This window comes from Abramis brama (genome assembly GCF_963993115.1).
Source record: "Abramis brama genome assembly, chromosome: 1".
Lineage (NCBI taxonomy): Eukaryota > Metazoa > Chordata > Actinopteri > Cypriniformes > Leuciscidae > Abramis > Abramis brama.
The window spans coordinates 61,903,023-61,921,574 of NC_139963.1; the positions used below are offsets into that span (position 1 = coordinate 61,903,023).

The following is an 18,552-nucleotide window of genomic DNA, read 5'->3' on the forward strand; positions in this document are numbered from 1 at the left end:
AGCTTCTGGAGTCGGGATTTCATCCCAGTTATAGGAATTTCGATCTCTGTTCTGGTGACTGAGAAGAAGGCCTTAGGTTTCCATGATTTGGTTGGATGTTGCTTCTCAACTCTGAAAGGTACAGTGCTGGAAGTTGAGAGGGAAAAAGCTGGGATCGTTCCTCATCTCTGACCCCATGCCTAAGTCGGATATAAGCTACAGCAATCAGCTTCACTAAACCACTGAAAGTGCTCTTTTAACACGGACATTTAAAAGGACAGAAGGATGGATTTTCTGCTTCAAGTGATAGGACTAGCTGAGTGAACTTATATTTATATTGTCTTGATGTCTGTGTCGTTTAATATGAATATTCAGATATAAGTGACCAAAAAAAGCCATTTTAAAGTAGTTAAAACATCTGAGATGTAAAATTGTGTGTGCCTCCTCTATTTTAAAACCCACCAGCCGCCACTGGAAAACAGAAGTACGTTTGGCAGAAACTACAAAGCTATTTGAGGAAAAAAATATTACTTATTTTCAATAAAAAAAAAAAATAAAGACTAAAAAAGACTGACCTATGACGTTCTTAATGATAACAGCACTAAACACTAGACAAGAGAGTCCATTACCACACTCTGAGCTACAAGGAAACGCTGAACATTTGGACACCATGTTTCACAGTCTCTAGACCAGAGGTATTCAATCCTGCTACTGGAGGGCCACTGTCCTGCAGAGTTTAGTTCCTTCAGCACACCTTTCTTTGAATATTCAAGCGATTCTGAAGAGATTCAGGTGTGTTTGATTAGGGTTGGAACTAAACTTTGCAGGACAGTGGCCCTCCAGGAGCAGGATTGAAGACCTCTGCTCTAGACACTTCCTCAATGTGGAATTGACTCTCTTTTGCAGCCTGTCTCTAGTGGCCAGTCGATGAATTGCAGTTTAAGTTACTTCTGTATCGGCTTCACAAGAGAGACCGGAAGGTTGCCGCCTTAAAGGTACATATCTTTTTTTCGGAGAGTGATTTCTATCAGGATGACTCTGAACCAGACAATGTGGAAACAGACGATTCAGAACAGGACTATGTCTTGGTCAATATTACAGAAAACAGGAGTATGTTTGGCAGTAACTGCTATTTTAAGAAAAATATATATATATATTACTGATATTAAACTTTTTTAAAAATAAAGAAAAATAAAAAATAGGGGGGACCTAGGATGATAACATCACTAAAAACTAGACAAGAGAGTCCATTACCACACTCTGAGCTACAAGGAAATGCTGAACATTTGGACACCATGTTTCACTTCCTCAAATCTGCTTCACAGCTTTATCAGCGCTTTAACCTGTTCTGAGAACAGAGCTATTCTCTGAACGTGTTCAAATCATCCTGCAAAATCACCATCATCTGGAAATCACACTGAATGCTGCACTTGAAGTCCATTTCAGAGTCTTGCATATCTGAACTTTCTCTATTCTCCTGAGTAAATGACCTATAAGAGATCAGTTGAGGTTTTGCATATGTGATAGTCCTATTTCTCTTTATTTTGCAGATTTTAAACACACATAAACACTAAAATTGTACATGAAGCATTGCCTTTATCATTTGCTGTCGATGAATAAATCATGTTACTGCCATGATGGTGTTGTTCCAGCTTCTACCAGCAGAGGGTTGATGAGATTATTCAGTCAATTCCTGACCCAATCCCAGAGGAAAACAGTGAGGATCAGGCACTCTTTTAAAAAGACAAATTTCAGGCTATACTTCTGGACTCTATTCATATATATATATATATATATATATATATATATATATATATATATATATATATATATATATCACAAAAAGTTGCTTGTATACAGACTGTTTAATGTACAAGGGATCATTAAAGGTGAACTAAGTAACTTTTTTACCTTAACTGAACAGCTTCGGAGTCATTGGAATGGTTATTTTACTTATTTCGGGTTGAATGGTGGTCGTTTCGCACCCCCCTGGTGCCCGTGAGCGGAAAATACGCACTTGCAACTTTGAGCCGGCCGCCGCGTTGTGAAATCTCGCGTGATATCAGGTCTTGCGATGTAAACAATTGCTTTACGGCCAAAAGAAATCTGCTAAAATGCTGTCATTATTGCGCTCCCTTCACGCTGTTTGAACCCGAATGAAGAAGACGTTTTAAAGAATGTCCCATCTGCTTTGATGTCGTTGATCTACTAGCCTCTGGTGTCTGAGAATCGCCAACGAGTTTTTACAACAGTGTTGTCAAATATCTATTCCGAAGCTGTGGGGGGAGCTCTAGAGAGAAACCTGCCAGCAAAAAGCGAGAATACAGCGAAGAAATCCCGAAACTACTGAGCCCTGCTTTAAAAGATCACTAGTAGAGGGAAATCGTACCAATCCCTGAACTTCACGACACATGACCCTAAGAGTGATCACTGATAGGCTGTCTGTCACCCGCAAAAATCCAATCACGTTTTAGAGATGAAAAAATCATGCCCTGACTAACATAACTACTTTATATTCAAGGACCTTGACAGAAATGTAGTGGAATAAAAAGTGTGATATTTGTCTTTCAAATGTAGTGAAGTTAAAGTAACAAGTTTCCAGAAAAAATAATACTCAAGTAAAGTACAGATACTCAAAAAGTGTACTTAAGTACAGTACTCAAGTAAACTGTTACTGTCCACCTCTGGATGAGGAACAGCACTTACTTCTGTTATAGTCTCCATAATCACCATAATGATGAGATATACATGGATGATGGAGATCATGAAGATATCAACTCTGACTCTGATCAAGACAATGTTAATCAATCTCAGAAAAAAGTACTTTTTTCAAAAGGTACATCTTTATGCCTAAAGCATGCATATTGGCACCACAGACTGTACAAAAATATGTGTGTAGTGTGTGTGACGTCACCCATTGGTTTCTGAAGAGCGTTTTTGAAGCCTAAAGTGGGCGGAGCCGGCCGTCGCCATCTTGGCAGCGCATCACTCCCGGATAACAGAAAATGGGCAAAGAGGCGGGACGTGGGTGAGCTGAGGCTATTGGTATTGACCTGTTGCTGAAACCACGCCTGCCTAGCTCCACGTGATCGAGTTAGCTCAGGCTAAGGAGCTAATGCTATATGCTAAAGGCCTCGTGCTAAAGTGACAGCTGATGATGTAAAGCCAATAGTTAAAGTTCCTGTTTTTGCCCTTTGAAATATTATAATAGTTAAAAGACATAGCTACAAGTGAGACTGTGTATCGTGATTCTGTACTATTCTGCTTGTTGAAAAAGTATTATACAGTGACTTACAATATTACTCTGAACTTGTGTGTGTGTGACAGTGATTTATGTCAGTCGCCCAGCCACCCTGCGGAGAAAGCTCATTTCGGCCGCCTGTATCCGGGATCTTGTCCTTTCGGTCATGACCCACAGCTCATAGGTGAGAGTAGGAACGTAGATTGACCGGTACATCGCCGCATTACTGCAGAAGCTGCACAGATCCGTCTGTCAATCTCCCGTTCCATCTTTCCCTCACTCGTGAACAAAACCCCAAGATACTTGAACTACTCCACCAACCTGAAGTGGGCAAGCCACCCTTTTCCGACTGAGAACCATGCCCTCGGATTTTGGAGGCGCTGATTCTCATCCCAACCACTTCACACTCGGCTGCAAACCGTCCCAGTGCATGCTGAAGGTCCTGGTCTGAAGGGGCCAACACGACAACATCATCCGCAAAGAGCAGAGAGGAAATCATGTGGTCCCCAAACCTGACACCCTCCGGCCTCTGGCTGCCAAAGGGCAGCCCTGCTGGAGTCCAACATGCACCGGGAACAAGTCTGACTTACTGCCGGCAATGCGAACCAAGCTCCTGCTCCAGTCGTACAGGGACCGGACAGTCCTTGGCAAAGGGCCCTGGACCCCATACTCCCAGAGCACACCTCCACAGGACGCCGCAAGGGACACAGTCAAATGCCTTCTCCAAATATATTACAACTGGAAAACAGTGCTGGTTATTCTCTCGATACTCGACCACGACGGAGTCCAAAGGCGTGGGCGAAGTAATGGGTGTATTAAATTGTATGAAATAATCCCGAAAAAAGCACAAACACGGCAGAGATGCTGAGTTCAGCGGCTGGAATTAGCTGAGATGACGTGACGCTAACAGACAGCAGACTAGGGATGGGCGTATCGATATATGAAGTATCAATATATCGATACTGACGTTGAGTATCAAAAGTATCGATACTCAAATATATATATATCGATACTACAATGTTTTTTTGTTTATTTTTTGCCAGTGATTTTGTTTATTTGACAATAAAGCTAACGTGTACAATATGCATTGAACTGGATGAATAACCTATGTTAGTGAATAATTGTGTAGTAACCACTTCCCTGCTCATCTGAACTGAACACACGCAAATGCTGCAAGTCAGAACCAATCAATCACAGAGAGCGTTCACACACTGCCGATAATGTGTTCAAACAGGGCTGTGTTTCCCAGAACAACGCTTAACAGAAGACTGAAAAAACTATGTTTGAGCTATTTAACAATAAACAAATTGTAGCCTACATAGTTTGTGCAATTACATTTTTTTGTATTAAATGTTAAAAGTTCATACTGATGTTCTATTCTGTAATTAATTTTAATATAAACATACACTGTCAGAATTAAAAGGTTGCATTTTATGGGTCACTGGCAGTCCCTTATGAAAATGAACATTACAGTGACCATAGTTCAAATAGGCCTATAATATTTTGTAGATTTCCATGGTTACCACTACAAGTAAACATTTAACCATATGTAAATCAAAATAAAATCTAATTCCAATTAAGGCGTATTGAATGTTAAAATGCCTTTCAAATATAATGTTAAGTGGGTATCATTACCCATTTTAATCTCAGTTATACAATAATGTAAGAAATTTTTTAATTTAAAAGTTCAGTTTTAGAGGTATCGTATTGGTATCGGTATCAGCGATACTGGCCTTGAAAGTATCGGTATCGTATCGAAAACAAAATAAGTGGTATCGTCCATCCGTACAGCAGACAAACTGCTGATAGGCTGACATCAGCGGCAATCCACCTGTCACTCAAGTGGCCCCTTAATTATGCAGAACTTTAAGGCTTAATATCATTTAAACGTTTGAGTTATAAATAAATTCACCCCCTCACAGTTTTCATGAAGGGCAAGATTAGTTATTTAGACCAAAACCAATTTTTGTTCCAGGCTGTAAACATATTTTTTTCTGCTGTAAAGTTGGGCATGTTAACATGGGGGATATATGGAATTGACTCTCTTTTGCAGCCTGTCTCTAGTGGCCAGTCGATGAACTGCAGTTTTAGTTACTTCTGTATCGGCTTCACAAGAGAGACCGGAAGGTTGCCGCTTGATTGGCACCTTAAAGGTACATATTAGTACCTGTGTACAAAGGTACCTTTTGGAAAGGTTCTGGCCCAGTGACAGCTTTAGTACCGTTTTTACTAAGAGTGATTTCTATCAGGATGACTCTGAACAAGACTGTCGAAGTGGAAACAGACGATTCAGAACAGGACTATGTCTTGGTCAGTATTACAGAAAACAGAAGTACGTTTGGCAGTAATTGCTATTTTAAGGGATTTTTTTTTAATGATTTTTAAATAAAGAAAAATATAAAAATAGGGGGGACATAGGATGATAACATCACTAAACACTGGACAAGAGAGTCCATTACCACACTCTGAGCTACAAGGAAATGCTGAACATTTCGACACCATGTTTCACTTCCTCAAATCTGGTTTAACCTATTCTGAGAACAGTATTTGTTATTGACGCAGAGCAGAGAAGAGGTAAGCTAGCAGTGATGGGGTTAGGCTATGCTATGTTGAGGTTAAAAAAAATTATCTTCCAAGCCATGGTAAAATAATATGTGATTACATTGTAACTTAATAACATGAGGTTTAAAACATCAGTCATATATGTCTGTTTGGGTTTGATTAAATATATTTTTATACAAGTATATTTGTATAGCGCTTTTCACAATACAGATTTTATCAAAGCAGCTTCACAGTATTAAATTAAAATAAAATAATACAACATTTGTTTCTAGTGGAATTTATTGATTGATAAAATAAAATTAAATATCCCCAAAATATCCCCAACTGAGCACTGACTGATTAAGCACTAACGGATTAGACACGGGAAAATATTAAAATATGCTGTAATGTGAAACTATTAACAGTTTATGAACAATAAAATAAGAGGATATTTGCATTATTATTTGTATATATCATACTGCAGATATCTCTACACTGTAAAAAAAATCCCGTTGTTTTTACGGAAAAAAACTGGCAGCTGTGGTTACCAGAACAATACTGTAAAAAACACATCAAACCGTAAACATACTTACGGAGTTACGTGTAAATTTAACATTTTAAACATGTATATTTAACATTGGATTTCAGTAATATGATATAATGTTATGACCTATTGAAGTATTAATATCTGTTTTGTACCATAGTATTACACTGACAAACCAACAATCTCAGCAGTAATGAGAGTTACATGAATGATCAAAGCTCATCACAAGTAGTTCTTCTACAAGAGAGTTAATAATATATTCAGAAGCTGCACAGTGTCATTCACACAAACATTAAACACCATCATGGTAACACACATGAAATTTTAAAAATACAATAAACATTAATTTAACAACATTAAATGTAACATAAACCCCTAATGTACATAACTGATTATAAAAAAAAATAAGAAAACTATGACGAAACATAGTTATTTCAACAAAAATACATCAAATGTGAAGTGTCACGCAGGGAATTGTGGGAATGTCAATTTACGTTTTTTCACTGTAAATTATACAATGACTTGTTCGTTTTTACTTCCAAAAACTGTCAATTTAACGGTATTTTAGAGTAAAATGACATTAAATGTACCATTAGATCTATCACAGTTATTTACCGTATATAGTACGGAAACTTTCTGTTAACCAATTAACAGTTTTTCACTGTAGCATTTTTACAGTCTTTTACTGTTAAAATCACGATCATTTTTTACTAATTATGCTTAAAGTTAGCATTAAATGAAAATTCATGTTTCTAAATGAATGATATTCATCTTATTGTGAATGTTTCATCCATCCATAAAGAATAGAGTAGAATAGAGTAGAATAAAGTAGGAAAGGATTGAATAGAATAGAATAGAATAGAATAGAATAGAATAGAATAGAATAGAATAGAATAGAATAGTCTTTATTGTCATTATACGCAGGTGCAATAAAACTCTACACAGCAAATTTACCAGTGTTAAATGAACACTGCTCAGTGTTTATAAGAGTCCAGAAATAAAGTAAATCTGGGTAGTAATAAGTGTGTCACGGAGTCACCAGATCCGCTCGCTCCGCACACTCGTTCCCTCTCCCCGGAAGTCTGATTCACCGCTCCTGCACATCATCACCGACTCACACTATAAAGAGACACTTCCCCAGTGATGGCAAAATGAGGCTTCCTGAACCACTGAGACCTCGGATTACAAATTAACTAAGGATTACAAATTATTTTTATTGAGGAACAGAATTGTTTCAAGTGTGTTGGGGTGTAGACGATTCCTCTTCTTGGACAAAACCTCTCCAGCCTTGGAAAAGATCTTTTCGCATGGAACAGAGGATGCAGGGGAACATAAAAACGCCAGTGCCAGCTGATATAAATGAGGAGACCGATGCTTATGTTGAGCCCAATATACCAACACATTCTCATCCTAGGGCGTCATATACTGACGCTTTTGATATTTCGTCTACATCGAACGCACATGGCACCCTTTAGCGTCAGTATGAGACGCACAGAGCTTTGTTCGGTTATGGGTAGATTTAGGTCTGGGGTAGGTTTAGGGTTAGACCGCTAGGAGGCGCCTTCTGGCCCATATCTATCTGCGTCTCATATTGACGCTAAAGGGTGCCATGTGCGTTCGATGTAGACGAAATGTCAAAAGCGTCAGTATATGATGCCTTGGGATGAGAACGGGCTGAATATACTAGTGGATCCTCAGATCTTGTGAGATTCACTTCTGATAAATATCGGTCCACTTCTAGAGTAGCATCTGCTGTTGCACTTGAGCTCCTTCTACTGTGATCAACCGTGCTATCCAGCAGAGGCCAAAGGTCACCTAATAATAAAGGTACAAAGTTAAAAAAAAATCCATTAACAATGGTTCACAGTACTAATCACTAATGTGAACATTCACACAACAAAGGCTACTACTTACTGTTCTTTGCAGATTGCCCTGCTTCTGAAGAGGCTGGCAGCTGAGCTGGGGGTGTGTTGGTGGAAGCAGAATGGAGACCAGAACTTCTGATTACAGAAGCGCATTCAGATTTTAGTCTTGATACCGCTTCTTGCAGTTTCCCTTGATATAAGAATGCCACTGTTTTGAATCTGGGATCCAATAACGTGGGTATGGTCATCACACTTATTGATTCTAAATGTGCTGCATGTTCCCTGACCCTCCGCACAAGGCTGTCACCCAGCTGATGTTAAATTTGAATCGAGGCCTTCTAGCTTGCTCATTACAGCATGATTTAAGCATCTTCAGACACCCTTTTCTCTCCCGAAAGCTCTACTGTATCCTGGCGGAAAGGGGCAAGAACATCTAAAGCATCCTGGACTGCCTCATACTCCAGGGCTGTAGGAGGGGTGACGTCAGTCTTTACCCCACTGGCTCTCTCAGCTGACAGAGACGTCTCCACCCTTTGACCACAAGATGTCGTTAGTGTGCAATGTGTTGAAAAGTTTTGAGTAATGAAACATTTTATGATACAGTTGAGGGGGAAAGCACCAGTGCCATCACTACTAAGGGCTTCATTTCCCCATCACTACTAAGGGGCAACAATAAATACAGAATATGGAGTGAAAGTAGCAACAGCGATTACCTTCTTTGAAGTCTCAAACGGAAAACAAAGCCAGTAGCCCACACGAACCACAGCTCTTCCTGTCTTAAAAAGCGCATGGAAATCTAATCGTGTGCACAACTCTGCCCACAAAGAAACGCTCTTAAAGGGGCCATGTCACTTTTACCTTGCAGATAGATAGATAGATAGATAGATAGTGTTAAGTGAATATGCAATTTATTCTATTATAATGCCTCATATGTATAGGCTGATATGATATTAACCACAATTGTAACCTTGTAAGTGGAATATATGCAATTTATTCTGTAATAACGAATGCCTTATATGTATAGGCTTATATGATATTAACCACAATTGTAACTTTGTAAGAGAGAGTGTTGTATAAGAAAAACACTGCAACTTGTTTTATAAAGGTTTTTATTATGATAATGCATGAAAGAAGTGACTATACTGTATTCGATGTTTAAGCATTTAATCAAATGCAAGAATAACCTACAGTAGATAGTAATAACATTAGGTAGTAGAAAGCATGTATCTTAGCAAAGTAGAAATGGAAGTATTACCTGTTCCTTTACAGACTAAGCGTAGAAGACAACAAAGGATCCGAGCCAGGAAAAGAAGAACAAAGGAGAGGAGGGCTTTTTATAAGAAGGTCTTGGAAGGACTGAAGGAGTTAACAATAGATCAAGATTTTGGATTGGATAAATTGTCTATAAGTGGTTGAATATGTGATAAGGGGGTGTGATATGAAGTATAAAAAGTACAGTGTAATATGTCAACGTCAGCCGCTGTAAACCCGGACAGCCTCTCCTCAGTTCAATTGTCCTAGCCTGCCACCTGCAGTTGAGGCTTGTGAAGTGCTCATTTTATGCTTTTTTTAATTATTTTTATTACGTTTTGTTATTTAGTATGTAAACCAATTAATTTTGAAATAATAAAATTACTAATCAATGATGAGTAATTAATAACTAATGATTATAATAATCAATACAAAAAGAAGCAGCCTGCCGTGAGTCTCTGCTGTATAAAGAAATGAGCTGAACTAAACCACAGAGCAGTCTTTCGATTGAACTGTAAATATGGAAATTTATATACTTATTGTTTAGAACGAATTCGACTTACTTTACCTAACCTGAGAATAAACAAAATAAGGTAGAAGGTGTTTAAAATTATACACCATAAAACAATAGATAGATAGATAGATAGATAGATAGATAGATAGATAGATAGATAGATAGATAGATAGATAGATAGATAGATAGATAGATAGATTACCTTTTCAGTAACAAAACAATTTTTTCACTAATAATGTAATAATCGTATTTCTAGATTTTAACGTCATGTGGGAAACTGCTAAAATAAAGAAGAGAGACTAACAGTAATTCTCTCGTGTGTAAAAGTAGCCAATAAACTGTTCAGGGCAGATGTGTGTTGAGACAGTGTGTTCACAATATATGCACTTCTTACACGTTTCACACACACTTAAAGCAACACTTCACTGTGGCATTGTGTCACTAAACAGCAACTCTAGCAGGATTTTAAACACTCATTTGATGAGAGGAAGTAACCAACCAGAGGAGGAGCTGATGATGTGTAAAGGAAGAGCTGTAACTATATATAATGAAGAGAAACACTGACAGAAACACAAAATGGCTGATAAGTGTGATCTGTGTCTGCTGGGACTGATCATTCTCTCTTCACTTCTCACAGGTAAAGAAATCTGTATTCTCTCTAAAGACATTGTAGGATTGAATATAATCCAAGATATTTGAAATGAACAAAGACGTTTGCTTTACTGTTTTCCACCCCCTCTTTCTACCACAATGACCATTTGTAGTTCCTAAAGGCACAGAGGGGCTGATAGTGATCACTGTAGGCCAAGATGTGTGTACTTCAGGGGTCGATGAATTGTCACACATTTAGTACGGTGAGGGAAGTTGTAATTATCTGATTGGTCAGTTTGAACGTCTCACATTTGGGTTTTAGTTACATGGTCAGGGAAAGGATAAAAGAAGATTGAAACTGTTGCTCTGTCTCTTTTATTCTCTGGGTCTCTTTATTGGGTCTCTCTCTCTTTGCCTCCTCTTTTCTTTTGTATCTCTCTCTCTCTCTCTCTCTCTCTCTCTCTCTCTCTCTCTCAGGTCACATTTTATATATGCTGGGTACAATTAATGGTATAAGTTATTATCATCTCATCTATTTTGTAACTATTTTAAGTATAATTATAACCATCTTGTCATTATTTTCAATTGCAAATAATGTGCTAACTAGTTTTGATTTTGTGTTGACTTGCTATATAGTATAATAGTGCTTTCTATTGCAATACAATATTGTCACTCTCTAAGCAACGCTCTCCCACATATTAATCTATTGTAACTGCGCTTATTTCCGTCGTTGGTATAAGTGGTCATAAGTGGTAACGGTCACTTTGTGCTTTTATGTTAATCTGAGGTAAAATGAGAACTGTGTGTAGAGTGTCAGTAATAGATTTGACAGGTGAGGAGAAGAGATAACCGCTCTACCAACCTTTGTACTCTTTCTTTTATTTCCTTTTATATTTGTGACCAGAGTTGGATGTTTGTTTGTATACTTTTTCTCACTCGATCCCCATGTATGCGGACGAGTGTGACGTTTGAGTAATTTTATTAAACACGGGGGAAATACGCCATCTCTTGTGTATCTTTTCCTCCGACACCTACTGTTTTTATCTTTCTGGGCAACATCTCAACTTTGCGTTACAGTGGCAGTGGGTGTCACAGTGTCTGGTTGGTGTTCCTTGGGTGTCCACTAGAGGTCTCTTCCCCATACCGTCACCACCACATCATGAACTGCATTTCCCATAATCCTTTGTCTGAACTCATCACTGTTCATTGCACTCAGCTGTTCCCACTCACATTGTTTGTATCTGTCTATTTATACCCTGTCTGTTTCAGTGTTTGTCATGGAGTCCTTGTTTGATGTCAGATTGCACCTCTGTGTTCCATGCCTGTTTGTTTCTTGTTTTTGGACTGTCTTTGTATGGATTTTGACCCTTTGCCTGGCCTAGTTTGTGATTACGGATTACCCCATTAAACTGCTATGGGATCTACCCTTTTGTGTGCGCGTCGTGACAGTGGGTGGAATAGACAAGAAATGTACAGTTTTCTACCATCTTGCTGACAATGTTTCTTTAGTCATTCGTCAGTCTTGCAGGAAATCCACCCTTACAACATTTAGTGGAATTAGTCTGGAAAGAGTTCATTTGAACATGCTCAGTTTAATCCTCCTCTGCTGAGATCTTCAGAGACTTAATGTCTTTTATCTTCAGTTGATTTAATCTAATGCTGAGTTCACACTGCACGATTTTAGCCCCGATTTTGTTAGTCAAAATGTGGCAGTTTTTTTACAGCAATGTTTTACAGTGTGCACTGTAACAAATGGCCACATTTTGACAGTAACATGCTGTTTTCCATTAAAACAGCAGTATAACATAGAAACAAATGCATTCTGGGAGATATTTGTCTTTTTTAAAACACACCCTATACCCTCATTCACTATTCCCTACATTAGTTCACTAATATAGTCCACTTGACAGAGTGAATAAAAACTTAGTTAATTCAGACACTGATGAACACCTGCTGTTAACAAGCAGAATCACTGAAGGAAAGAGGAACAAGAAGAACAGAAAAAATATGAAATCAACTGAAGATAAAGACATTAAATCTGTGAAGATCTCAGCAGAAGAGGATTAAACAACTCCACAAACAGCATTACCAGCTTCACTTATTACTAACCAGGGGTGCGTTTCCCGAAAGCATCGTTGGCCAACTATGGTCGCAAGTTCATCGCAATGTCCATTGAACTCTATTGGTAACGACGGAACTTGCGACCATAGACTGACTTTATTCCTGTCAGACGTCTACAGAAGCTCTTATTAAAAGGTGACAGGGGTTTAGATCATGTGATGGTACCATGATGGTGATCAGTGTTTGCTTTAGTTGGGCTCTGGACCCTTGACTTTTGAACATTAGTTTTTATTTGGCTGCGGTAGCTTTGTCTTTAAATACATTTGCTATTGCAAAAAAGCTGAAAGAAAACAGGATCAGATGACAATGGCTGTTTGTTAATGGTCACAATCATCATCTAGTGGCACATATCTCATTTATTGTCTAATGTATTTATCAGCGCAGTTTTTTTTACATATGTATTTTAGTCTTCTGATTTTTATGTTGGTATGTTTTATGTTTTCATGTATTAATATATATCATAATGATCACTGAGATATACTGTGTTTCAGGAACCAGTGGAGTGGATGCTCATGTGTTCATCAGTTCTGGTGAAAATGTGCGTCTGCCCTGTAATAATGCTCTTTCTGACTGCAAATCAACTACATGGTTCTACTATAACAGATTCAGACATTCAGAATCAGTAGTAGTTGAACTGATTACTGGAGGGATAAAGAAGAACGACCCAGAGAGACATGAGAGACTGAGTCTGGAGTCTGACTGCTCTCTGAACATCAAGAACGTCACAGAAGAAGATTATGGATTATACATCTGCAGACAATATGTAAATAATGGACAAGACCCTGATGCACGTGTTTTTCTGCATGTTCTTCATGGTAAGTTTATGATTATGAGGTCAATTTAAAATTCTCCCTTTAAAATCAGATGATGATTGAAGAGTCTGTGATTTGTGTCTTGTGTTCAGTTTCAGTGTCTCCATCATCATCATCATCATCTTCATCCTCACAGACTGAGATCAGTCCAGGCCGCTCTGTGACTCTCTCCTGTCAGTTGTATTTATATACTGGACTCTCCTGTGATGATTTGGTTCGTTCTGAGGGTCTTGGGCTGTTGTGGGTGAATCAGGCTGGTGTTGATCTGAAGACAGACTCCAGATATCAGATATTATCACCAGATCAATATCACTGTATCATCATCAATCTGACTACAACACTCCTGAATGAAGATGACAACAGAGAGTGGAGATGTCAGCTTACTCACAGAAATCAACTCAAGACCTCAGTCAGATACACTGTCAAGTATTCAGGTGAGAAAACAGTGTTAGAAGAGCCACATAATGTCAGTAACACTAAGGTCTATCAGTATCACTGAACCAGAACAAACTGAGGGAACAAAAGCTTCTTTGACTCTCACAGAAGAGTAACTCAAAGCATTGCTTCAAACTAATGAACTGCAGTGAAGTAACAGTCCAAAACGTGATGCTGGAAATGATAAAGGAGTTGAAACTTGACAGCAAAAATATTAACTTTTTATGTAATGTGATGATCATAGTTAAAATATGAATGTCATATTGTACAGTATTAATGATCTGAACTAACATTCATCTTCACAGCTCAAGCTGATTCAACGACAGCAGTGAATCCAGTCCACATCACACACTCTCAGGATCCCTCAACTATAAACACACACGTTTCTAAAGGTACATCATCACTGTCTTTCTCACATCAGTGCTTTTCAGAGCATAATGCTAGAGTTATCTTCAGTGTTAACTCATCAAAATATGACTGTCATATTCTACAGTATGAGTTGCTGTTTTAGTTTCATTTCATGGACTTTTATGGTGTGTCCCGATTAGCGTACTTATGCATATTCTAGGACATGTTTAGTATAAACAGTGAGAGTAGTGTGTTCATATAACACTCCGGTTCTTTCACTCGATTCTCCCAGAAAGCGTCACATGAAGACGATATGTTGAGCTCATCCATGCAGCGCATTCACTGTAGATCCATGAAAAACACCAAACAGACATAAAACACTGCTCATCCACTCACAGAATTATCAAAAAACATACATGTAAAAGTGAACAAAACAAATATACAAAAAAAGAGAGAAACACAAAATAAGCCGTACACTCGTAATGCTCGGCAACAAGTTTAACATATAAAACTTCAGTTATCCATCAAGTCTGGGTGTCTTATGACCCCAATATGAAATAAACTGATTTAAATTGATAGAAAGTTTGTCCTGCCATTCACCTCAACAGCTCAGATGAAACTGAAGAGAAAATGGCCGACTTCACTTATTTTTTACTTTAAGTCAAAAGAGCCATCACTTCCGCCAACTGCACCTGATCACTGCACTCCGCCCACCAGATCACTGTCACCTGAGTTCTGATCACCGGCACCTGCAAGTCATGATTGTACTCCCTTTATAAGTCACTGTTTCCTGCACCTCAGTGTCTGGTCTTGTCTCTACATGGTTCAGACTTCTTACCTACCTGTGGATCTGCTTACCTGATGTCCAGTTGTTTCCCTTCGTCCCTGTCCATCGTTGATCGTCCTGTGTTTCATCATCAAAGTCATCATCTTCATCTGCAAAGACATTATTCAAGTTCAGCTAAGTGTTCACCATATCAGCTTTGTAATCATCGTTCATCTCATCCTACATCGCTCACTCTTCACTTTAATAAAGTTTGTTTGTTTGTACACTCTACCTTATCTGCTTATTTATGGATGTGACAGAAGACCAGACCAACAACATGCAGAGCACTAGCACTGTTGCCACGGATTCCTTCGTCGAATTGGTGAACGCAGTTCGTCAGTCACTTCCTCCACCACCCACCACTTCTTCACCTGCTGCCTCAGCCAGTCCCATGGCCCGACCAGCGACATACAGTGGCGAGGCGGAGGATTGCAGCGGGTTTATTCTTCAGTGCAACCTACACTTCGAGATGCAACCTCATCTTTACGCTACCAATTGAGCGTGCATTGCGTTTGTGATCTCACTCCTCTCCGGTCGTGCTCTTCAGTGGGCTCAAGCACTATGGCAAGCCGAAGTTCCCTTTACGAAGTCATTGTCTGCATTTCTTCAGCATTTCAAAAAAAGTAGTCTTCAGTCAAACCACGTCCACACTATCCGTCCATGATCATCTTTTTCACCTTCGACAAGGTAAACGATCGGTGGGTCCCTACGCCTTGCAGTTTTGTACACTTGCCGTGGCGAGTGGATGGAATGAAGCAGCTCTTCTCACAACCTATTGTCAAGGTTTAGACCCTGAGATTCGTCAACTGATGGTTATTCACGATGATAATATGGGATTAGAGAACTTCATCCAGAAATCAATCCGAGTTTCCCAACGACTTACTGCTTGCTCATCATTTCAACCCGCTTTGCATCCTCTGCCTCTGGAACCATCTGCCGCCCTTCCAATACCAGAACCTATGCAGGTAGATACTGACCATCTCACACTGGCGGAGCGTCAAAGGCGGTGGTTAAATCATCTATGTTTGTACTGTGGGAGAGAAGGACACATCATCTCCATCTGTCCCGTTCGACCTCCACACCCAGCGGTGAGTACCATTCAACTCTCTCCTAAAATTGCAGCTCTGACTTGTACCACAGTAATCCTGGTAACGTCCCGTTCAACTGTTCCAGCACAAGCTCTCATTGATTCCGGCTCAGCGAGCAACTTCATCTCCCACAACCTTCTACAGAGTCTCAGTGTCAAGAGAAAAAGCTGTCCCCAGAACCTAGAGATTCACACCATCCTGGGTAAGCCGCTGGGTCGTGGTCGCATCTGTCACTTCTCCCCCACCATGACGCTCCGCATCGGCTGCCTGCATTCAGAGGGGATCTCGTTCTTGGTGTTGGAAGGATCCACCGCGGACATCAGCCTGGGACGCCCGTGGATCCTCCAACATGAACCTCAGATCGAACCTCTGGTGAGCAAATCTTGTCATCTAACATGCATGCCCGTGATCAAAGTTCCTCGTCCTCCCTCTCAGTCCTGTTCAGAAACTTCATCTGTCGCCTTGAATTCCACCACCACTGAGAGTCCAGATTCCGATAAGAAGATGAAGATTCCTCCTGAGTACCGGGCATTCCAGGATGTGTTCAGCAAGCGGTTGGCAATGCAATTACCACCTCATCGGCCATGGGACTGTGCCATCGACCTGCTGCCTGGGGTGACTCTACCCAAGGGTCGAATCTATCCTTTGTCCATCCCGGAACAGAAGGCCATGGAGGAGTACATCAAGGAAGCACTTCGACAGAATTTCATTCGTCCTTCAATGTCCCCTGCCGCTTTCAGTTTCTTTTTTGTGGCGAAGAAGGATGGAGGCATGGGGCCATGTATTGATTACCGGACTCTCAACTCACAAACCATCAAGTTCAGTTATCCCCTTCCTCTGGTCCCCTCTGCCCTGGAACAACTACATGGTGCCTGCATATTCTCCAAGTTGGATCTGCGAAGTGCCTACAATTTAATTTGCATCCGCAAGGGTGACAAATGAAAGACGGCCTTCGTGACACCCTCTGGGCACTACGAATACAGGGTCATGCCCTATGGTCTGTCCAATGCTCCTTCAGTCTTCCAAGGTTACATGAACGAGATATTCCGAGATTTCCTTCATCGATTTGTCATTGTCTATATCGACGATATCCTGATATTCTCCAAGAACCTTACTGAGCATCATCAACACGTGAAGCAGGTCCTCCAGCGCCTCAGAGAACAACATCTCTACCAGAAGTTAGAGAAATATGAGTTCCACACCTCCACTGTCCACATTCTCAGTTACATCAATCAACAAGGCATCCAGATGGACCTGAGGAAGGTGGAAGGTGGTTTCACAAACTTTTACCGTAGATTCATTCACAACTACAGTCTTCTCAGCTCTCCTCTGACTTCACTCCTCAAAACATGGCCCAAGTCTCTATCCTGGAACCCAGAAGCCACCACTGCCTTTGCCATCCTCAAAGAAGCTTTTGCCACCACTCCCATCCTCATCCATCTTGATCCTGAGCTACCGTTCACATCTACAGGAGTGGGAGCGGTACTTTCGCAGTGGCAGGGGAACCCCCCACTATTCCATCCATGTGCCTTCTACTCCAAAATGCTGTCCCCGGCGGAGCAGAATTATGACATCGGCAACAGGGAACTCCTCGCCATCAAGCTTGCATTAGAGAAATGAAGACATTGGCTGGAGGGAGCCAAACACAAATTCGAAGTAATCACTGACCATAGAAACCTTGAATATCTCAGAGAAGCTTGTCGTCTCAATCCTCGTCAAGCCAGATGGTCCCTCTTCTTCACAAGATTCAACTTCCTAGTTACTTACTGACCTGGACACAAGAATTACAAAGCCGATGCTCTCTCTTCTTCATCAACCTGATCTGGAATCCACTACTCCTGAACCCATCCTCCCTCCAGCCATGATCGTCAGTCCCATCCTCTGGTCTATTTACGCTTAGCCACGCAAACGGAACCTTCTCCGCTGGGAGGTCAAGAAGGGTGTATCTATGTACCAACATCCTGTCATCTACCCCTTCTGGACTCAGCTCACACCTCTCCGGGCTCTGGACACCCAGGTAGCCAGCAAACCCTCTCGCTTCTCACTCTCGCTTTTTATTGGTGGCCCTCTATGACCCAAGACATCTCCCAATATCTCAAGGGCTGCTCAGTCTGTGCCATCACCAACACTCCCCATCAACTGCCAGCAGGCAAACTGGTTCCACTACCCATTCCTCATCACCCATGGTCCCATCTGGGAATCGACTTCATGACTGACCATCCACTCTCTTAAGCCAATACCTCCATTTCGTCATTGTCGACCGATTTTTCCAAAGCCTGGAAATTGACCCCTCTAAAGAGTCTGCCTACAGCCTTCGAGGCAGCCAAAGCACTTTTCTACAATGTCTTCCGTCATTTCGGCCTTCCTGAAGATATTGCATCTGACCGAGGTCCTCA

At 40.4% G+C, this 18,552-nt stretch overlaps 1 protein-coding gene and 1 long non-coding RNA gene across 2 annotated transcripts in view; one reads left to right on the forward strand and one right to left on the reverse strand.

Annotated features, from left to right (window-relative positions):
- Positions 1-18,552, forward strand: part of LOC311081937 (uncharacterized protein) — a gene marked incomplete at its 3' end in the record, with an annotated part of 28,915 nt that overhangs the window by 7,377 nt on the left and 2,986 nt on the right. Inside the window, exon 5 of the mRNA XM_084112625.1 lies at positions 14,200-14,286. Coding sequence (XP_083968751.1) covers positions 14,200-14,286 — 87 coding nt within the window. The remainder of the gene's footprint in view (positions 1-14,199; positions 14,287-18,552) is intronic.
- Positions 7,876-8,951, reverse strand: LOC311068204. The gene is made up of 3 exons (XR_014603349.1): positions 8,884-8,951; positions 8,220-8,701; positions 7,876-8,120 (listed from the first exon to the last, which is right to left on the reverse strand). It is a non-coding gene; the product is annotated as an uncharacterized lncRNA (long non-coding RNA).